Genomic DNA, 23,161 nt, shown 5'->3' with positions numbered 1-23,161 from the left:
AAACAGTTGCCCCAAGGCGCTTTATATTGTAAGGCAAGGCCATACAATAATTATGTAAAACCCCAACGGTCAAAACGACCCCCTGTGAGCAAGCACTTGGCTACAGTGGGAAGGAAAAACTCCCTTTTAACAGGAAGAAACCTCCAGCAGAACCAGGCTCAGGGAGGGGCAGTCTTCTGCTGGGACTGGTTGGGGCTGAGGGAGAGAACCAGGAAAAAGACATGCTGTGGAGGGGAGCAGAGATCGATCACTAATGATTAAATGCAGAGTGGTGCATACAGAGCAAAAAGAGAAAGAAACAGTGCATCATGGGAACCCCCCAGCAGTCTACGTCTATAGCAGCATAACTAAGGGATGGTTCAGGGTCACCTGATCCAGCCCTAACTATAAGCTTTAGCAAAAAGGAAAGTTTTAAGCCTAATCTTAAAAGTAGAGAGGGTGTCTGTCTCCCTGATCTGAATTGGGAGCTGGTTCCACAGGAGAGGAGCCTGAAAGCTGAAGGCTCTGCCTCCCATTCTACTCTTACAAACCCTAGGAACTACAAGTAAGCCTGCAGTCTGAGAGCGAAGCGCTCTATTGGGGTGATATGGTACTACGAGGTCCCTAAGATAAGATGGGACCTGATTATTCAAAACCTTATAAGTAAGAAGAAGAATTTTAAATTCTATTCTAGAATTAACAGGAAGCCAATGAAGAGAGGCCAATATGGGTGAGATATGCTCTCTCCTTCCATGAAGCCAGAGGACACACACCAATTAGCTAAACTGCAGGATTGTCTTACAGACATAAAGACATGGATGACCTCTAATTTCCTGCTTTTAAACTCAGATAAAACTGAAGTTATTGTACTTGGCCCCACAAATCTTAGAAACATGGTGTCTAACCAGATCCTTACTCTGGATGGCATTACCCTGACCTCTAGTAATACTGTGAGAAATCTTGGAGTCATTTTTGATCAGGATATGTCATTCAAAGCGCATATTAAACAAATATGTAGGATTGCTTTTTTGCATTTACGCAATATCTATAAAATCAGAAAGGTCTTGTCTCAGAGTGATGCTGAAAAACTAATTCATGCATTTATTTCCTCTAGGCTGGACTATTGTAATTCATTATTATCAGGTTGTCCTAAAAGTTCCCTAAAAAGCCTTCAGTTAATTCAAAATGCTGCAGCTAGAGTACTGACGGGGACTAGAAGGAGAGAGCATATCTCACCCATATTGGCCTCTCTTCATTGGCTTCCTGTTAATTCTAGAATAGAATTTAAAATTCTTCTTCTTACTTATAAGGTTTTGAATAATCAGGTCCCATCTTATCTTAGGGACCTCGTAGTACCATATCACCCCAATAGAGCGCTTCGCTCTCAGACTGCAGGCTTACTTGTAGTTCCTAGGGTTTGTAAGAGTAGAATGGGAGGCAGAGCCTTCAGCTTTCAGGCTCCTCTCCTGTGGAACCAGCTCCCAATTCAGATCAGGGAGACAGACACCCTCTCTACTTTAAGATTAGGCTTAAAATTTTCCTTTTTGCTAAAGCTTATAGTTAGGGCTGGATCAGGTGACCCTGAACCATCCCTTAGTTATGCTGCTATAGACGTAGACTGCTGGGGGGTTCCCATGATGCACTGTTTCTTTCTCTTTTTGCTCTGTATGCACCACTCTGCATTTAATCATTAGTGATTGATCTCTGCTCTCTTCCACAGCATGTCTTTTTCCTGGTTCTCTCCCTCAGCCCCAACCAGTCCCAGCAGAAGACTGCCCCTCCCTGAGCCTGGTTCTGCTGGAGGTTTCTTCCTGTTAAAAGGGAGTTTTTCCTTCCCACTGTAGCCAAGTGCTTGCTCACAGGGGGTCGTTTTGACCGTTGGGGTTTTACATAATTATTGTATGGCCTTGCCTTACAATATAAAGCGCCTTGGGGCAACTGTTTGTTGTGATTTGGCGCTATATAAAAAAAATTGATTGATTGATTGATTGACCCTATGGCCTTGGCGGAGCTTTGCGCTCTCCAAGTGCTTCTAGTTTCTTCCTAAAAAGATCTGGAATACTGATTCATCTGTCCACAAAAGCCTACATGTTTCTACTGTGTGATGGTCCAAACCAGATGCCCTTGAGTGCAGAGAATTCAATGCCACTTCTGGAAATGGTTAAAGTAAGGCTTCTTTTTGCACAGTAAAATCCGGTAATCATCAGCAATCCCTTGGCCATGTGGTTATATTAGCTATCGATGAATGATGGTTTTTGATGCACTGAGGTATCTGAGATCATGGGTATTTGGTTTAGGCTCATGTTCTTACCCTTTACGCACTGAAATTCCTCCAGATTCCTTGAATTGTTTAATGGTATTACACACTATACAGGGAGCAATATGCAAATCTCTTCTAATCTTTCTTAGAGGAACATTGTTTTTAAACATTTCAAGAATTTTCTCACATTTGTTGGCAAACTGGAGATACTGTGTCCATCCTTATGGACTCATATGGCTCATTTCTAGCCCTAAATTACCCCCATTCCCAACTTCTTTTGGAAAGCGCTGCAGACCTGAAATGCAAGAACGGATGTATATGAAAAAACCAAATGAAGTTGACCCAACAAAACATGAAATATCTTGGGTTCATTCTGCCTGCAATAAAATAGAAGTCAACGTAAACATAAGAATCTGTGCAGGTTTTGATTAGCCTTTTTCATATCATCCCAGCTTTTGTTTGATTTGGGGTTGTACAATGATTACAATCAATATGTTGTAACATATGAACCTCCGAGATTTGCATCACTGGTACAATAACTTCCATTTTGCACTGCCTCAAGAGAAAATAAGTGCTTCTGGTCACACAGAAGCGCTGTGATGATTTAAACTTTTAAAGCGCAGTTGCTGTGGTGTGATCATAAGATGACCTGATCAATCAATCAATCAGGGTGATCACACCTGATTAATGCGCTGTAACTCTTTAAAGCGCCGTCACTGTCAGTATGATCATCAGACGAACTGAGCCATCAGGTGTGGTCACGCCTGATTAATGAGCTGTTTAAACATTTAAAGCGCGGTCGCTTTAAATGAAAGAGAGAGAAAACGTTTAGCTCTTTAGAGTACACTGTGCATGAGGGTGGAAATGCTGCATGTGTGTTACTGCAGGTCTATCAGTATACTGAGCAGAAAAAGTGAACAAACCAGACTTTGATCAACATGTTTGGTCATTAAATTCTCATTCTCTAACTACTCTGCTCATACATACACATTTTGTAAACCAAGCAAGATGAAGGGGTTGAGGTTTATGTGGCGTCTCTCACCTCGTGTCTGAATGCGAAAGTTGATCTTGCTCTCAGATGGATGAGTTATGGTGTAGCCACAAAACTCCACATCCACACTGTTTGAGGACAAAAGTGACAGTAATTATTATAAAAGCTCAGCCACAATGAGTGTGTGCCTGTAATTAAATGCTCACCCCCCCACTTTCAAATCTGGACTGGGTGGAGAACAAACGTAGCGAACAACGTGATCAAACATGCAGTCCAAGGTACTTTTTGTGATGTGATTATTATTAACTGTCAAGCTGAGTTACAACTATTTTCCATTTGTTGGGCAGAAAAAAATATTAGTCTGAAGAAGCTGGAGGCACACCATAAAACCCACTTCCGATAAAGTACTGGTAAATCTCTGTACTTCAAACAACTCACACAAAAGTGGGGATGGGGATAGAACTGTTGTTGACACAAAAACTAAATCTGGTCAAACGCATGACTACAAATTTCTACACTTAAGGCGAAAGCATGCTTCATCAACAAGCAAGCTCACATGAGCTCTGTGGAACCATGTCAGTGAAGCCGAAGTATTTTTATTTCTTTTGATGATCCACACTCTGGGTTCAAACAAAAACAGTCTGTTCTCTTGGAAACATTCATATTGTGAATACAAGGAGACAAGTAACAGTTTTAGATTAGATAGCTTTATAGTCACTGCATAAATTCAACAAAAGTGAGTGCAGTCTCTACCTCTGATACTTAAATTATACACACAGTAAATAAAAAGTCAACTTTTTAATATATACAGTAAGACATAAGTATTTGATGCACTGTTGATTCTTCCAGTTTTCCCACCTACAAAGAATGGAGAGGTCTGTAATTTTTATTGTGAGAGACACAATCTAATTTTTTTTTTTCTTCAGAAAATCAAATTGTATGGTTTTTAAATAATTAATTTGCATTTAATGGATGGAAACAAGTATTTGATCACCTACCAACCAGCAAGAATACTGGCTCTCAAAGACCTGTTAGTATTTCTTTAAGTAGCCCTCCTATGCTGTATTAATTGCACCTGAACTGTTGTGTGTTGGGGGGAGTGGCTGGATATTTTGGTGTTCTTTTCTTTTCTTTGCTCTCCAGGTGGCATGAGAACTGATTTGTCTGTGGAGAAGGTGCTGGCTGAAGAATCCTTCACCCTCATCAACATCATGTGTCATTGGTGTTGCCGGGGTGTGGTGCAGCGGAGACATACCTCAGTCGGAGGGGTGGGCCGATCTGTTGCCGTTCGCCATTTCGGTAGTTCCACCCCTCCCGAGAGGCTGGGGTATGGTCGAGTTGGGGCACCGGACGTATTTCCGGTTCTCCGCTGCGCCTTGGGGTTGGGGCTGGGTTAGTTTTTCCTGTTCCCTTCCCCGGCTTAATGTTTTGAGCCGTTCGCCAAAATTGAGCCGCCGAGGGGCTCTGGGAGGGACCTGGGGTCTTTCGGGGTGCCGGGGAGGGTAACAGGGTATATGGTCGTTTTATATCCCCCCGGGGTTGTTTTTGGTAGTCCTCCGGGGGTTGAGTTTTGATTTTGTTCTGTTTCCTTCTGGGTTCCACCTCCAGGGTTGATGGGTGGGTCCTCTGGAGGGGGAATTGGCTTGGGGCCAACTAGCCAAGTGTGGCCGGGTCTGGGGTTCCGGGGTTGTGGGGAGGGTACCTCCTGGGGTTGATGGTACGGGCCTCTGGGGGGTGCCGTTTGCTCCATGTATACCTGGGGACCTGTGTGGGATTCTGGTTCTGGCTGTTCCTCCTGGAACTGGCGGTAAAGGCCTTCTGGGGGGGGTTGGGCTCTGCAGGTCGTTCTGGGGGGGTTGTTTGTTATTTTTCTTTTATGCAGTTATGTTTGTATTGTGTTTGTGGGGCTGTGTTGGGTTTTTGTGTTTGGGAGTTTTTCTTTTCTTCCCGGGGTTTGATGGGACGGTCCCCTGGGGAGGTTTTGGGTGGGTTTTGTGTTTTTTCCTGTGTGTTGGATTGTACTGGGGAATGTTTTGGGGCTTTTGTTGATGCCAGCCGGCCTTCCAGCTGCGGTGCCCTGTCCTGCTGTCTGTGGTGGACCTTGGGAGCGTGGTGCTGTCTGCTTCCTGACAGGGACTCCGGAGGGAGGTGCTGTTCTCGGGCCTGGTCTGTTCGGTCGCCGGGAGGCTTCCCGTTAAAGGGGGGGTACTGTTGTGTGTTGGGGGGTGTGGCTGGATATTTTGGTGTTCTTTTCTTTTCTTTGCTCTCCAGGTGGCATGAGAACTGATTTGTCTGTGGAGAAGGTGCTGGCTGAAGAATCCTTCACCCTCATCAACATCATGTGTAGCACCTGTGCATGGTGCTCACATGCAACCTTAAAGACTTTCAGCTGAAGCAGATAATTGGATGGCGTTCTGCATTTAAGTCATGTGTGATTCAAGCAGAACTGCCGGGAACTCGACCTTGTGATGTTCGTTTGTGAGACGCTGAGGACCGCGCCTGGGTTTGACACATCGAGCCCGTGAAGCAAGGAAGGGTGAGGGACACATGCTGTCAGCACACATCAGAGGTGATTAAGTGTTTGACTAATTGTTAACAGTAACTTGGTATTTTGTTACGCAGTATACTTGAATTGTGATGAGAATTGTGCAGCTTGCTTCTCACTGCTGTGGCGTGCGGACAAGTGATCCTGTACCTGAGAAGCTGCTCATTTGCATAAAGCTTAAAATACAGACCTGAATGTGTTGCTGATAGTGTGTGTCTTTTGAAGGATATTAGTTGTAACTGCTGACTTACCTCACCTCTTCTATGCTTTGCAGAGAGTCGGTTTGTCGTGTCCACCTGGGGGGTGTTTGGCGGTGGTAGTGGGTCCAGGAGCGCCGGGCTTCGATCCTTTTGGGCGCTGGAGAGTGTGCCAGCCTTCACTCCACCAGAAGGACGCTATTTTGTTTTTTTTACACTTTGTTGTGCACCAGCGGGTGAAATAAATACATTGTTTTTTGGAACCGCTTTCTGGTTATTTTTAGCGCTGGGTTCCATCTGACGCAGGTCCGCTCCTCAACCCGCGTCGACACATAACATGAACTCCTTAAATGGTAAATGGACTGCACTTATATAGCACTTTTCCATCTGCATCAAATGCTCAAAGTGCTTTAAAATTATGCCTCGCATTAACCCATTCACATAGACACACTCACACACCGATATGTCAGGGTGCTGCCATGCAAGGCACTCAGTACACACCAGGAACAACTTGGGGATTAAGGATGTTTCTCAAGGGCTCATAGTGATTTTCCAGTCAGGCTGGTGTTTGAACCGAGGATCCTTTGGTCTGAAGCCCAACACTTAAGCCCTGTTTACACAGACGGTTTTGTCGGCGGGTAGTACGTAGACCGAAGTTCGCGGTAGTTCCGGCTGTTTTCGCGGTGGAAAGGGGCGGAGCATTTCACCGGCGTTTTGACCGCCGTACTAGCCGCAAATACGCGGATAAAACGCCGCTAAATCCGCCGAATAAAGCGGCGTTTTGACGCCGTAGCATCCGGCACACGTCAGGCAACGGGGGTTAATATCCAGTTCTATCCTTTACAATCACAGGACGCGCGTGAGAATGGCGGTGTTCTGCTGCCGCCGATAATGCCCTGTGTACCGCTGGTTTTATCCAGGCAAATCTTGCATTACTCCAGGAACTTTTGCATATAGGCACCGCCCCCAGAGTATAATAGGCTGAAGCAGCAGGAATACATGCCTCTGTCACTGCAGGGGGAAGGAGATCATCCTCAGCTTCTTTCTTCTTTCCTTTTCCACCTCCTCAACGTGTTGCTCCGTCTCCACCACAGGGCTCTCCTCTGTTTCTGAACCAGACCTCTTGGTAAGTCCTTGCCGCTGCCAATTTTCTTTTAGGAGGCATACTGGAGCTTCTCTGCAAAAATATCTGGAGTTGGCCGCGAGTGAGAGGCCTGCATGCAGCGCGCTAGCGTTTTTATACTGACCGCCGCCTATCGGCCGTTTGGAACGCCGTTAACCAGGAGGTGGCGTTTAGAACAGCGTACTGTCCGCTAGCACCGCCGTTTTGTCTGCCTCTGTCGCCGGTTAAAACGCCCTTGAGGACGCCGATGTGGGCTCTATCGCCGTTTTACACACCGTTGGTTAGGGATACAACGCCAGCCGCCAATTACGGTGGTGTAAACTGCGGCACTACAGGAAGGGGCAGGATGAAACGGCGATTAAAAAGTATCAAACGCCGTTGTTCGCGTTGTCTCCGTCGTCACGCGAATTCTCCGGGAGCGCGCCCGGAATTATTTGACATGTTGAATACGTTTTTCGATGATTCCCGGTAAAGCTGGAACTAAGCCACACCCCCTAGTGCCGGCATTAACAATGGCGTTTGATCCTTAAGACGGCCAAAAACTCTTCTGGGACGCTTCCAGCAGGAACTCTTATCGTCTATGTGTAAACAGAGCTTTAACCACTACAACGTCACCTCCCCAAACCTAGACCATCAATACCTGTATAAAAGACACCTGTCCACACAATCAATCACACTTCAACCTGTCCACCATGGCCAAAACCAAACAGCTGTCTAAGAACACCAGGGACAAAATTGTAGACCTGCACAAGGCTGGGATGGACTACGAGACAACTAGTTGGCGTAATTATTAGAATATGGAAGAAACACAAGATGAAAGTCAATCTTCCTCAGTCTGGGGCTCCGTGCAAGCCCAATCCAGCCATACGGCACTTACAAAGGGCAACGAAGCCCAAACAAAAGACGAAATCTGGACTTTCATTGACTTCCCTTGGCATCGTTTAACCTTCGTGCAGGGTCGTTCCTGCAGCTGGCATTTCGTCACAATTTTTAAATTGCTGAAAAATTCGAACAAATGCCGCCGAAAACCTCAATTCGTCCGTATTTGGTTTTGCTGTAGTTCTTGGCATTTTTTATCGTTTGCTTAGTTTTTGTAACGTTAGCATTTAGTTTGACTTCGTTCAACCAGCTGAATGTTTTCACACAGTACAAAAGGCGGTTTGTGGGCGCTTTTGCGGAGGAGCTGGTGTGTGGGCCTTCTGCCGCTGTGTGCAAGTGCTGCCACGGTCATGCCGTGGTGCTGGCCAGCCAGAAAGAATTTCTCGGCCTCTCCGTTAGCGCACGCCAGCCCGTGATTGTGGTGTTGGCCAGCGCTGCGCGCATCTGAGAAGAAAGTTGCTGCACAAAAAGTCCGGCCAGAGCTGCAGCATTCTGTCCATGAGCTCTGAAGGGCTTGCTGTCCTCCAGCCTCTATAGACAGAAAGGCCTGTTGCAGTTCAAAGGTTCTGAGGAAGTGATCCTTGATCACTGTGTATTTGTTCGCAGTGGGAGGGCTTTGCAGCAGCGCGATCAGCTTTGTTTCCGTGGAGCTGACAGCCGACACGATGTAATAATATTTCGTGTCATCTGCTCTGATCTCTCAGAGCAAACTGCACCTCGGTTTGTGCAAACCAGCTGGCAGTTTACAAAAGCGTGACTTTGAGCCATCAAGTGTGAAAAAATTTCCAGCAGCAGCAGACATTCGTGTGTGAACAGCTTTGATCCACAGAGGTGTGACATATAAAAACAGCAAACCCAGTGTGATAGTAAATGGCTGCATTCTTTTTTTGAACGTTTGAGTTACTAAATCATGTACAAGGCAGTCCTTCTGTGCACACGTACGTGTGCTACAACATATCAAACACTGAATGCATTCATCCAGAGTGAATCAGCTGGAGAGAAGTTGAAGCGCGCGCGTCTGATCCACGAACACACCGTCTGTGCGTGCGCGACTAGAACTGGTAATCGAACGCATGCACATGCATGTGACTGACACACAGCCACAGCGCCAGTGATCAGAAACACCAGGGTTTTGAAAAAAAAGGCAGAGTCTCTCTCTCGCTCTCTCTCAACAATCTGTATGTAAACGTATGGTCTCAATCGTGTGTCCCATAACATTTTTGCTGTAGAAAGAAAGGTTTTGTACCCTTTTTGACAATTTATATAGGTTGTTGAATAAATTGTTTCACTTTCTTCAGTGCTGCAGTTTGTTTAATACACTATTTTAAAAAAGAAAAATACAAACTTCTTCATGATCATGTATCTGAGGGAGTTGCCCAACGTGTGGTCTTCATCATGTAGCACGAATGTCACACAACCCTCATCAGCACCATCAGCCTGGACCTGAAACACAACAAAACACGATTCATTCATTTTCTGAACCAACTTATTCCAGTTAAGGGTTATCTGTCAGCTCCATCGCCTGGCCACATATGCACAAACACCACATTCACACACCTAACGTTGATTAGACACCAACTGACCTAACCTACATGTCTTTGGAAGTGAGAGGAAGCCAGAGCACCTAGAAAGAACCCAGTTAGGCCTGGAGAAAATATATAAATTCCACAGAGAAAGGACCAGGTTGGAAGCAAACCTGGGACCTTCAAACCGTGAGGCCACAATGTTAAACACAAAGCTATCCTGCTACAGATATGAATAATTAAATTTTCATACATTTTGGAATTCATGCCCTTTGATCTCAAAACGAATGCAATGATCAAAATTTAATACTAAGGTCAATCAGAAAATAAGAGGTTTCATTATACGGCTACGATGCTATGCGCGCTCTGATATTTTCCCCTATCAGACCGTTACCATGACAATCGGTCTGGATCGTGTATCACATTCGTTACAAACCAGAAAGCTAAAAACACGATTAGAAAAACCAAGTCGGACATGAACATACTCCATAAATATCTAAACATCAGAAAAAACACACAGACTGAAAGCTTACCAGCTAACGACCGGACCATCTGTTAGCTAGTTCTTCATGGAGGTGAAGCGAGCGGGTCTGACTACGAGCCCAAACCGTCTGTAAGTTTGCGTGTTTATATATAAAAGCCATATAACAAACAAATTTTTAACCTCGCTTGTTTGGCGTGTACATGGATATTAGACCTCTGTGTTTTTCACACAGACCTTGCTAAATGCTTGATCCGTACTGTCAACACCATAGTCTGATATATTCCTGTACAGACCTCGTGCTCGGTTAATACTCCTTTGATATCAGGACTCACTCCAGGAGATAGCTTGATGTCTCCACAGCCATGGCATGACTTCTGGTGCCATTGCTCGATGGCGATCAACTACTAGTTTTAAATCACCTGCCTTGGAAACTGCTGAACCAAGGTATTTGGATACAAGAAGGATATTAATTTTATGGGGTTTATTCAATCGGAAGGGTGCTGGTTCCAGGCCATCGCCAATGTGGATGAGACCTAGTTTTTGGTTTTCTTGCTTTTTGCTTCTTCAACAAACAGGGTATCCTCGAGTCTTGTGGGTGTGTCACTCAGTAGAGAGGTGTTATCTGTAGAGTCAGAGTCCACCGTTTCAACCCAGCATGTCAGCGTGCTGCACAGTGGGAGCCCCACCAGCTGATGAGCTATCACAGGGTCAACGACCCGGTCAACGACCCAAAACGGAAAAATCTTACAGTTACGACACTGATTCAAATGAACTGAACTAATCTTCCTCATAACTGACCTGTTCAAAACATATGAAAAAAGTAGCGGCTTCTAGTCTGGAAATTTCGGCGCGTGAGAGTGAAAGTCCCACATTGAGAGGCTGACATCACGCTGCTGTAAAGCGACATCGGGTTGTGGAGTATCGGCTACATTTTACTATTACAAGTACGAGTAAATGAATACAGGATGGGGCCGATACCCGATACTGGTATCGGGATCGGTGCATCCCTATGCAGAATACATTCCCATTACATGTGAGATCTGTGGACACTGTGGACAAATAAATAGATTTCTGTGAAAGCTGTCAATCAGACAGCAAACAGCTGAGATGCAGCTCTGCTGCCTCCTAGTGGACGAAATCTAACAGAGACAAGCGGCTTTAATATAAACGATTTCATTTTATGTGACTTAACCCCAACCTTAGCTTTACATAACATTACATGTTAATCGTTGTTTAGTCGGCACAGGTTTATTTAACTTCTCGGTATGTTGTGGAGTTTGAGTTTATCGCTAGCTTACTCTGCGCACGTAAAGGTTTACAGTCATCGATTTAGCTGAAAAGGCCGTTCCACTCACAACCACTTCAAACGTGACGCGAGCACATGCTGGTATTAAAATATCTAAAAACATGTCAGTATTTAATGTTTCTCACCATCTCCAGTACATGTTTCTTTTCGACTTCTCCAGCCATGCTTCACTTTTACATCACAGGAAACACTCAGCCCTCAGCGTTGACTTACAGGCAACATGGTGCGTGCGTGCGTGCGTGTGTGTGTGCGTGTGTGTGTGCGTGTGTGTGTGCGTGTGTGTGTGTGTGTGTGTTAGGTCTTTAACAAAATTTATGAGTAAATGGTCTACAGGTCATGGAAGCATTCATTAAAGAAGGTATATTCAACTTTTCCACAAACAAATATAACCACCAGGTTTAAAAAAAGTTATTGAAGTGTGAAGTCAAAAATATATATATTCAACACTGTGGAGATGTACCTTTTAAAAAAACAACACTTAGGATTTTGAGTCAGTGCCTGTTTCTGTAAAATTCTCGTGTACCTGCATTAATAGCAAATATCCACCAGGTGGCAATATTGCTCCATTTCAAGAACCTTGAGTACAGGCTGCTACATACCTGGGAGGTGATGGTCTAGTGGTTAAGGTGTTGGGCTTGAGTCCAGAAGATCATGGGTTCAAATCCCCGCCTGACTGGAAAATCAGTAAGGGCCCTTGGGCAAGGCCTTTAATCCCCTATTGCTCCCAGTGTGTAGTGAGCACCTTGTGTGGCAGCACCCTGACATCTGGGTGAATGTGAGGCATAATTGTAAAGTGCTTTGAGTGTCTGATGCAGATGGAAAAGCACTATATAAATGCAGTCCATTTACTTATGGTAGTAGATTCCCAAGTGGGATTTGAACCAAATATGAATTATGCTACTGCGCAAGAATCCTGAAAATGTGCAAAGTAGTCATAAGGAAGCAGAAGTATACTGTTCAAATTTCCAAACATTTTATGTATTTTGCAAAAGTTATACTAAAACCCAGACCCATATTTTGATGCTAACCCTTTTGTGGCCTTTCTGTGTGGAGTTTGAGTGTTCTCCCGTGTTTGCATGGGTTCTCTCCGGGTGCTCTGCAAGACACACAGGTTAGGTGGATTGGATACTTTAAATTGTCCGTAGGTGTGTGTGTGGGTGTGAATGTGTTTGTTTGTCTATATGTGGCCCTGCGACAGACTGGCGTCTGTCCAGGGTGTACCCCACCTTCTGCTCTATGACTGCTGGGATAGGTTCCAGCCTCCCGTGACTCTAAATTGGAGAAAGCAGTTAAAGATGAGTGAGTATGAGTATGAGTGATGTTACACGCAGTATGCAAAGCAGAAATATTGCAGAATTAGATGTGGATTATATCGGAAATCTGCTACAGCATCAGGCGTCTCATTTGAATGTCTGCCCTATTAACTTTCGATGGTACTTTCTGTTCCTACCATGGTGACCACGGGTAAGCGGGAATCAGGGTTCGATTCCAGAGAGGGAGCCTGAGAAATGGCTACCACATCCAATCAAGGCAGCAGGTGCATAAATTACCCACTCCTGACTTGGGGAGGTAGTGACGAAAAAAACAATACGGGACTCTTTTGAGGCCCTGCAACTGGAAGGAGTTCACTTTAAATCCTTTAATGACGATCTATTGGAGGGCAAGTCTGGTGCCAGCAGCCACGGCAATTCCAGCTCCGATACCGTATCTTAAAGTTGCTGCAGTCTTAAAGTGCATAAAACCATGGTTTAAAAGTAGGTGCATTTTTGAAATTTCCAAACTTTTTATGCACTTCAAAAAAATTAAACCTGCATCTTTATTCTAATCCTAACCTTAATCCCATACTATTTAAAATAACGTAAATATGCAACGCAAGGCAGATGACATCAGAGTTAGAGCTTTGTTCTGACATGGAAATGGGTGGCCCAGTTTTAAGTGTGACCTGACTGCATGACACACACACACACACACACACACACACTCACACATATAAGCTCTGTGATGTTGTCATACAACCCTGAAGAAATTTTCCTTGTAGTAGCAGAAGAATTTATACATGTAGTCACAGAATTTTGAATGATACATCTTGCGCTCGCTCTCCTCCCTCTGCCTTGCCAGTGGAGCTCCTGATTGGCTACACCCGGGGCATCTGGCACTCCTGCATCTTATCAGCCCTCACAGCGTTTCAGTCGTGTTCTACTCCAGCTTTGCCAGACTGTTCCGTCCTCCGACTGGTACAGTCTGTTCAAGTATCTCAGTGTACCTAATTTTCCTGTGTCTTTGTTCTTTGCTGACCTCAGTTATCATTCCTGTCTCCAGAATTCTCAGCTCCACTGGTGCCCACCTTGTCCTGGAAATCCAAAACCCAGCTTCCAGTGCTACACCTTCTCTTGCACCTCATCTATACTTCCAGCCTCACATTTCAATATTTTTTTTCTACCTTTTCACATTACCAGCCTCATTACATTTTGAATCCAACTTATTTTCTGCTTTGGTTATCTCAACAATAAAAAAGAATTTAAAAAAAAGAAGCATTTTTTTTTTTTTTTTTTTTGCACAAAATACTGTCACCCCTTTAAACCTCGGGTGTGATCGAGGTCTGCCTTAAAAAGCTTCCTTAATTTCTTTGACACTGTTGATCAAGTCTTGCGACATCACAAAGATTTCTACACACAATACCACAGCAGTATTACTGAGACGCCAGTGTTGTGTATCAAATACTTTATTACTTTATTCAGGACACACAAAAAGAGACAGGCAAATACAAGAGACAAAATAAATATAATATATCCTTATCTTGCAGTATTACACACAGACACAGTGGCAGTGCCAAGGGGGGAGCTTGGGGAGCTTAAGTCCCCCCAATAATGAGCCAAGCCCCCCCCCCCCAGCCCCTCCAATATATTTTTTTTATTTATATAGCGCCAAATCACAACAGAGTTGCCTCAAAGTGCTTCACACAGGTAAGGTCTAACCTTACCAACCCCTAGAGCAACAGTGGTAAGGAAAAACTCCATCTGAGGAAGAAACCTCAAGCAGACCAGACTCAAAAGGGTGACCCTCTGCTTGGGCCACACTACAAACATAAATTACAGAACAATTCACAGAACAATTTACAAGAAATGCTATTGGCGCACAGGACAGGAGGATTGCCAACATGAATACAACTCCCATCTCTGGATGGAGCTGCACCTTAAACAGAGAAAAAAACAGAATCAGACATCAGAAAGGCAAAAAATCCTGTATAATTTGCCAGCATTAAACAACAAGAAAAACAGAGAAATACTAAGGTGATCGGCGGCAACTAGACCTAAACTTCACTAAAAGACCCAGAATTTAGGTAAAGTTGAGGCTGCAGCCCACTCCAATTACTAATAAATGAATTAAAAGAATAAAAAGCGTAAAACAAAACTGTACCAGTATGCTAGCCATCTAGACTGCGGTAAACCAGAAAATAGAACATTGCAGTAGTAATAATTCTGCCAATAATGTGAATAGTGACTGACTTATTTGTGGATCTCAACTGCAGTTTTGCGCTGAGAGTGTCTCAATATTGTGTAACTGGGCAAAGTGATGAATGCAATCATTGTAAGTGATGTGTGTGTGCATTGATACCACATTTTAGAGGAGCACAGGTGACTAAAACATATACCTTGGTATTTATAAAGCAATTTACTATATATTGTTCATTTCGAAGACATTTTGTGGAGCCCCTCCAACTTTTACCCCAGCTCCCCCAACAAAAAATTACCTGGTGCCGCCACTGCACAGACAGAGTTGATTCCATTCACCTCATCACAGGCTGCAGCAGTGGCCTTTTTTAAAGAACAGTGGCTGTAAAACTACAATATTGGAATGTTGTAAAGCATTTCAAATTTCGCTTTTATTTAAGTGCTGCAAATGATGATGGTAGTGGTAATAATGTTTTCAGCATATCAACTAACGCAACAATGTGCCTTTAAAAGATTGCACAAATACTGCAATTTCTGTTACTTCAAACATGTTGCAACATGTTTTGCAATAAAACTGCCTCTTTTACACAACACATTGGACAAACTCAATGATCCACCCATCTACTTTTTTGCAACTAGTTTTATTTGGGATTTTAGGTAAAAACCTCTGTTTGATTTCCATACAACTTTCAAAATTTATCTTAGATTTTTTTTTTTCCTTTTCACTTTCTGATCTGCCTCTGATATGCTATAATATCGATTTAATGCAACCACACATTTTCACGTGTTCCAGCCAGACTGTACGCGAAATCCTGTAAACCCACTTCCAGGTTAAAATGACCCACGTAAAACTCATCGTCACATGATGGTCATGGCGTGACGTATAAATACAGGAAATTACGAAATGTAGTTCACCAATCAAGATAACATTAATATTATTACGGTTAAAACTTTGCAATAGAAACTACATTACCCATCAGGAGAGCGAATGTTTTTTCCGGTTTGGAGGTTTGCCAGTTGTTTGCGAAGCAGAAGTCACTCGAAAAGGATTAGCTGGTCTGTTCGCTGATGAGATTTTTATTATAGATGTTTTACGTTGCTTTGTATGAGCTACTTTGAACACCGCGGACACTTCGAGGTACTACATGTCTTTATGGTGATTGTATTGGTTTAACAGCTGTAAATTATTTTTGATCTTAGTATTCAGTTACGTTACTAGCCAGCTAATGTTAGCTTGTTTTTCAGCTAGCCTCAGCTTTCGTTTTCATTTCTCATGGCTGTTACACATGAACGCATTTTGTCACAGTCGCCTCATGCGTCCCTCGTGTTTCCTACCTGATGAGTGACATTGACTCTCTGTTATAACCTTGTTTGTTTTATTGTCAATCAGACATATCGCTGAACCCCCCCCCCTGCTGTTGCCATGGCAATCCTGTTTGCTGTGGTGGCCCGTGGAACCACCATCCTGGCCAAGCACGCGTGGTGTGTCGGTAACTTCTTGGAAGTGACTGAACAGATTTTAGCCAAAATTCCCTCTGAGAACAACAAACTGACTTACAGTGATGGCAGGTAACCCTTGTGTGTGATGGGCTTTCAGCAACATCTCTAACTCACATGGTAACCGGACCATTCGTAGACACAAAAAAAGACTATTCAAAGACAGATTTACTGAATGAAGTCAAGTCATACTTCTGAGAGATTCCACCTGTGTTAAATTAGTGTGAATATTAAAATGACAAACTATTTGTCCTGTATGATACCTACATGTAAGCCGTTTGCAGAAAAAAAACGCATGAAAATCAGTGTAGTATTCAGAGCGTTACAATGGATTAAATGTGCTGTGCCTGTCAAACAGTAATGAGTAGAGCGGGTCGGATGACTAGTCTAAAGCCTGGTTCACACGACAGGGTTTTAAAATTATCTTTAGGTTTCCAAAACCTGAGAGACCACACACGTGAAGATAAAAAAAAATCATAGATCTTACAGTGTTGGTCGTACAGTGTGTGGTGTTCAGCCACACGGTAAGGACAATAACACCACACACAAACAGATTTCACACACGAACATTCCCAGCACAGACAGGAAATCTCGCAAAATCTCTTGAGATTAAACGTGACTTCAGAGTAAACAAACAGATATTTTGTGGACTATTTAAAACGGGGGGGACGATACAAAAAGAAAAAGAAAAGGAGTTCTTTAAAGGAGTGGAGACAGCGCGACCACCGGACTTTCTGGTAAGTCAGAACAGCTGTTTTGATTTTATTTTCCGCTCCGTACATCCGTCACCTCGCTTTCTGATTGGCTACATGTCACATTCAGCAGGCTGTCCGTTTGTGGTCGGAGGACACAACATACACTGCGATATCCATGTTGAATATCCCCGATTTACGATCGGAGCGCTCCTGACGTCCTTCCGAGCAGATCAGAGCGCTCTGAACACACCACACATGGCAGGAATATCTGATAAGATTATCGTTAGCGTCATCACGATTGTGAGGGCATCCTTAAGATTGTCAGAAGGGGAAGATCAGGTCCGATATCGGCCTAATTATCCTACCGTGTGAACCAGGCCTGAGATGGCGGCCCCACGACTTGTCAGTCGCAATAGGCAGTAGCGGTCGATGCGGCGTCTACGCTTTATAATCTCTATGATCGACTCATACTACTGATAGATTACACCACACTCTCACGAGCGCCACTATCTTAGCATGTGACAAGCTAAAAGTGGACGCTCTCGTTATGGCCGAACAACTTTCCAGAGTTTCTGGGGATTCTGTGTTAGTACGCGCCCGTGGCTGATGTGCTTGATGAATTCCTGCGCAAAAAGTAGTTTCCAGATAATTATGATATATTCCTGTGAGATAATGAGTATATCTCATGTAAATCAATTCTAAAAATTTACCATTAATAAAATTATAAAGAGAACTGAAGTTTTAAGAGTGGCCATAATAAATATTTAAGAAACTTAAAAGTTTATGAGCATTGTAAACATTAACACGATGGAGTTTGATGCGGAAGAGTTGAAAAAGATACAATTGGAATATTTTGACGACCATTTACGATTGGCGATGAAAGACTTGGGTGTTAACTTCATGTTAAAGTCAGAACAAAAAGCTGCACTGAAAGAGATCTGTCTGGGAAGAGACACATTCTGTGTGTTGTCACTCCAATGAGAGTGGCACTCTGACAGGATGGCAAAAGTAGTCCAGCGAACTCAATCTGTGGGCGAACTATCCCACAATGCTAAAATAGCAGAGATGTCGGTCCAATGAGAGCAGCACTCTGAACAGGGTGAGATCACACCTGTGTTAAAGGAAGTGTCACATATAAAAAGAGAGTTGCACTAGACATAAAAATCAGTATGGAGCTGGAGCTGACACCATGGAATATCCCTGCATCACCTGCCATAAACCAGTCCACAGTCATCACCTGGCCATCACCTGTGACAGTGCTTTGTTTTAATAAATAATGAATGGTTCTTCATATGTCTATGAATAGTCTTTTTTTTTTTGGTCTGTGAATGGTCTTTTTTTATGTCTATGGATACGCTTTTTGTTTGTGAATGGTCTGTGTGTATGAATAGTCCGTAAACCACTCACATAGACACACCTGCATGATGAGACTACATCTCGAGGAGTGTTTCACTAAACCTCCATAAAGAATTAAGCCAGGTTTTATAGTTATCCTGTCTGAACTTAGATGTGAATCAGTTTTATTAAAGCATTGGTACATATGATACTATGTCAGATGTATTTTGTATCACTACTCTACTTTAGACCAGGTTAACAGTCAGGTTTTATTAGAAGAAGAAGAAGAAGGGACTTCATTGTCACTGTACATACAGCTAAATTTGTCCTCTGCATTTAACTCATCCTAATTACAGTTAGACACAATCCAGCCACTAGGGGCACTGGGCAGTCACAGTCTGACACCTGGGGACCGACTCCAGCTGTAAAAACGCTCTTATGGTCTGGGGCAGAGAAAGGAGCAGACCCTAAATAAGCATGTTTTTGATTGTGGGAGGAAACCCACACAGACACGGGAGATCAGGCAGACACCAAATGTTAAGAACCAGGCAGGAAGCAATTCCACGGCCTTCTTCCTCCGAGACAACAGTAAAAACCACTATATATATATATATATATATATATATATATATATATTTATTTTTTTTTTTCTATGAACTCTGATCTTCAGTTCTTTCCATAGATTTTCTGTTGGATTAAAGTCAGGTGATTGGCTGGGCCATTCTAGTAGCTACATTTTCATTCTCTGAAACCAGATGAGTTTCCTTGGCTGTGTGTTTGGGATTATTATCTTGCTGAAATGTCCACCCTTGTTTCATCTTTGTCATCCTGGTAGATGGCAGCAGATTTTTTTTTTTTGTTTTTTTTAATCAAGAATGTTTCAGTACATTTTTCCAGTCATCCTTCCTTCAATGATATGAGGTTTGACATTGCCATATGCTGAAAAACAGCCTCACACCATGATATCTCCATCTCCTTCACTGTTGGGATGGTGTTTTTGGGGTGATGTGCAGTGCTATTCATTTAGAAATCCTTCTCTAACTAATGGCGTCAGTATGTTTTACAGCAATTAGGCTGTGAAGATCTTGAGAGAGCTCTTTGCTTTTACCCATCATGTGATGTTTCTTGTGTGACACCTTGGTAACAAGACAACTATTTATAGGCCATCATTTGGGACTGATCATGAATTGCACTTATAAGGGGCAGGACTGCTTTACTTTTTTTTTTCTGTGTCATTTCACCTTATTAACTTTAATTTCTGCACTTATTTGTTTTGGTTTCTTTATACGAGGTCTGTTAGAAAACTATCCAACCTTTTTATTTTTTTAAAAAACTATATGGATTTGAATCATGTGCGCTTCATCAGCCAAGCTTGAACCTTCGCGCGCTTGCGTGAGTTTTTTCACGCCTGTCGGTTGCGTCATTCGCCTGTGGGCAGGCTTTGAGTGAGCACTGGTCCACCCCCCTCGTCGGATTTTCATTGTCAGGGAAATGGCTGAGCGATTGGAGCAGCGCTGAATCAAATTTTTGGTTGGAAACCATTCGGAAGATTCGGACGGCTTTCGGTGGCTTCTCAGTTGAGTGAGTATCCAAGAAATTGTGTAACAGCTGGGCATGTCACAACTTGTCCTGTGAGACTTCCAACACGGACGTGCTTTTTGTTGTGCGCCATTGCGGCTCCGTCCCGACGCGCGAATTCCTCCGCACGTCTTTCATTACAAAATCTCCTGTAACAGTGGAATGTGCCGCAAAAGTGCTGATGTACACCTCTTCCACAATTTCTCTGGTACTCAGACGACTTCCCGGATCAACACAGCCTTCACTTTGGAAATGATCTGGTCGTTTCAGCCTGTCGATGGCCGCTCGGAGCGCAGCGCTCCGTCCGCCGCTGTGGGGTGTCTTTAATCCGGTTGTAATGGTCCTTAATCTGTGACACCCAGAGTATCCTCACCGAAAGCCGTCTGAATCTTCCGAATAGTTTCCACCTGGCTGTCTCTCACAGTTTCTGGAAAAATTTGATTCAGCGCTGCTCCAATTGCTCAGCCATTTCCCTGAAAATGAAAATCCGACGAGGGGGTGGACCAGTGCTCACTCAAAGCCTGCCCACAGGCGAATGACGCAACCGACAGGCATGAAAAAACTCACGCATGCGCTTGAAGGTTCAAGCTTGGCTGATGCAAGCGCACATAATTCAAATCCATATAGTTTTTTTAAAAAATAAAAAGGTCGGATAGTTTTCTAACAGACCTCGTATATGTGTATTACTTGGGTTGTTAATGACATCTTATGAAAATTTCATGCCAGTAGCACGCTTTAGAAATATTTAGCGATTTGTTTTCTTTCCCACAAATACAGCAGTTACATATTTTTACATTGATCATTACAAGTACACAGATCCTATTCACAAATCAAGAAATTCCTGTATTCTCAGCTTTGCTACATTTGCTGTTGCAAACATGGTACAAATGTCTTACACCTGTGTCAAAAGTGTAACTTGTAGATTTTTCTTTCTCTGTCAAACACTTATGAAATTCTTTGTGACAGATACAAAAATTCTGTGATACTTTCACAGATTGTGAAAATTGTACACTCACAGTTTTGCTGCAGTTGCTTCAGTGAATATTGTGGAAAAACACACTCACAAACTTGTGAAATCATCAATAAAATTTAAAGGCCCTCCTCCGCCACCCAAAGGTGCATGGAGGCGACCCTCTCATCTACTGGGGTAAATTCCAATGTAGCGGCGCTCAGCCGGGGGCTCGTGAGTATTCCCACACCCGCCCAGTGCCTCACACCCTGGGCAACTCCAGAGAAGAGTAAGGTCCAACACCTATCAAGTAGAGTAGTTCCAGAGTCAAGGCTGTGTGTGAAGGTGAGGCCCACCAGATCTAACTGGTATCGCTCCACCTCCCACACAAGCTCCGGCTTCTTCCTCCACAGCGAGGTGATGTTCCACACCACCAGAGCTAACCCCTGCTGCCCCAGTGTGGTCCGCCTCGGCCCTCGACTTTCACTGCCACCCATGGGACAGCGCACCCGACACCAGCGGTTCCTTCTGCGGGTGGTGAGCCCACAGGGCGTTTTCAGGCTGTGCCCAACTGGGCTCCGTGGCAAGCCCAGCCACCAGGTGCTCACTGATGGGTCCTCCATCCAGGCCTGGCTCCATACGGGGGCCCCGGGTTTCCTCCGGGCTGGGTCACATTTCCTTTGCCTAGTTCTCTCATGGTGTCTAGTGAACCATTCTTCGTCTGGCCTCTCACCTGAGACCAATTTGCTATGGGAGACCCTACCAGGAGCACAAAGGCTCCAGACAACACAGCTCTCAGGTTCATAGTGGCACACAAACCTCACCACCACAATAAGGTGATGGTTCCCGGAGAGGCAAATGTATACTTTGACACAAAATATTTAAGAGTAACAGAAACCGCTGCATAGGATCTGTGACACTGGGTGAGGAATAGCCATGCTTCTACTGGCAAAGCGAGGTTGCTCCCAAATGTTGAATAATTTCAGTTAATATGTTATTAACGTTAACATTAAGGCTGTAACAGGCCAAAATAATATTAGGAATATTGAGCTTGTTTTTGAAGCTGTAGTTGCTTATTTGTATTGGAAAATATGGCAACACTGTCTACAGGTACTGGTATTTGAGACTCACTGTGGCAGAATAAAGCAGGTGTAGTTAATAAATTGTGCTTGAAATTTATCCGAGAATTGGGGAGGTGATGGTCTAGTGGTTAAGCGTTGGGCTTGAATTTAGAACATCCTTAGTTCAAATCCCAGCCTAACCGGAAAATCACTAAGGGCCCTTGGGCAAGGTCCTTAATCCCCTAGTTCAGGGCTGCCCAAGTTCAGTCCTCGAGATCTACCTTCCTGACACTCTTAAGGTGCACTGACACAAGCATGTTTTTGATTCACACAACAGCACGACCTGTGTCGTGACGATCCCACCCGCTGTGTTCACAGCTGGATGCTGTTCTTTGTTCTACCGGCTGCCACGCGCCCTGTGATGGACGCTGCGTATATAAAATAATTATTTCGTGGCGGATTAATCATTTTTTTCCTGCAAATTGGCCGTTGAAAACGGCTCTAATCACTTCCTGAATCACAGAAGGCTGCAGGTGGAGCCGTTTGCACGTGTGCGCCTAACAAGCTGCAGAAAGCATTTTGAGGCATCTAAAAAGGTAATTATTTGACTTGTTTACATTGTCATGGCTTGATAAAACAGATGCATGTTTTTTCCTTCTTGTGTGCAGCTGTTAAAGTATTTATTTTTATGTTTATAACAGATTTAACCTCTTGGTTATAATCCTTTAGACGAGCTGCGCTCTGATCCGATCCGCTGATGTCACCACTCGCTCTTTTCACTGCTTCTTTACTCCACTTGACGAGCTGCACGTTGTGTTGGACATTAGATTGCGCCACATAGCACGACATTTGTGCGTGAAAGATTTTTTTTTTTTATTTAACATTTCAAAATTCTCTGTGCGCAATAGAATGCACCGGCGCCCGTCTCGCATCCTGTCTGCACCCGTTAAAGACGAGTTTACACACCAGCATGACACATCACGACCTGTGTCGTGATGTGTCATGAATCAAAAACATGTTCGTGTCAGTGTACCAGTGTACTTTAGTTGTCTCCGTGTTCCAACACACCTGAATCCAACGAAAGACTCGTTAGCAGGCTTTTAATGAGCCTTTCGTTGGATTCAGCTGTGTAGGAACAGGGAGACAACTGAAGGTAGAGCTCGAGGACCGACCTTGGGCATCCCTGCCCTAGTTGCGCCTGGTGTGTAGTTGGGCACCTTGCATGGCAGCAGCCTGACATCGGAGTGAATGTGAGGCATTGATGTGTAAAGCGCTTTGAGCGTCTGATACAGATGGAAAAGCCCTAT

General features: G+C 43.9%; 2 protein-coding genes across 4 annotated transcripts in view; one reads left to right on the top strand and one right to left on the bottom strand.

Annotated features, from left to right (window-relative positions):
- The window catches only part of polr1d (RNA polymerase I and III subunit D), a 30,462-nt gene extending 18,921 nt beyond the window's left edge, over positions 1-11,541 (bottom strand). For all 3 annotated transcript variants that reach the window (XM_034181516.1, XM_034181514.1, XM_034181515.1), the window contains exons 1-3: positions 11,413-11,541; positions 9,320-9,417; positions 3,282-3,358 (exon numbers count right to left, since the gene is read on the bottom strand). In XM_034181516.1, the coding sequence (XP_034037407.1) occupies positions 3,282-3,358; positions 9,320-9,417; positions 11,413-11,451 (214 nt within the window). In that variant the 5' untranslated portion in view covers positions 11,452-11,541. The remainder of the gene's footprint in view (positions 1-3,281; positions 3,359-9,319; positions 9,418-11,412) is intronic.
- A 4,181-nt stretch (positions 11,542-15,722) lies between these two features.
- LOC117520196 (vesicle-associated membrane protein 7) overlaps positions 15,723-23,161 on the top strand; it is a 29,222-nt gene continuing 21,783 nt past the window's right edge. The window contains exons 1-2 of the mRNA XM_034181513.1: positions 15,723-15,877; positions 16,130-16,308. Of these exons, the coding sequence (XP_034037404.1) occupies positions 16,163-16,308 (146 nt within the window). The 5' untranslated portion in view covers positions 15,723-15,877; positions 16,130-16,162. The remainder of the gene's footprint in view (positions 15,878-16,129; positions 16,309-23,161) is intronic.

The sequence above is a fragment of the Thalassophryne amazonica genome, chromosome 11, assembly GCF_902500255.1.
Source record: "Thalassophryne amazonica chromosome 11, fThaAma1.1, whole genome shotgun sequence".
NCBI classification, from domain to species: domain Eukaryota; kingdom Metazoa; phylum Chordata; class Actinopteri; order Batrachoidiformes; family Batrachoididae; genus Thalassophryne; species Thalassophryne amazonica.
The sequence above is the reverse complement of the archived record's forward strand: the minus strand, read 5'-3'. Positions and strand labels throughout refer to the sequence as shown.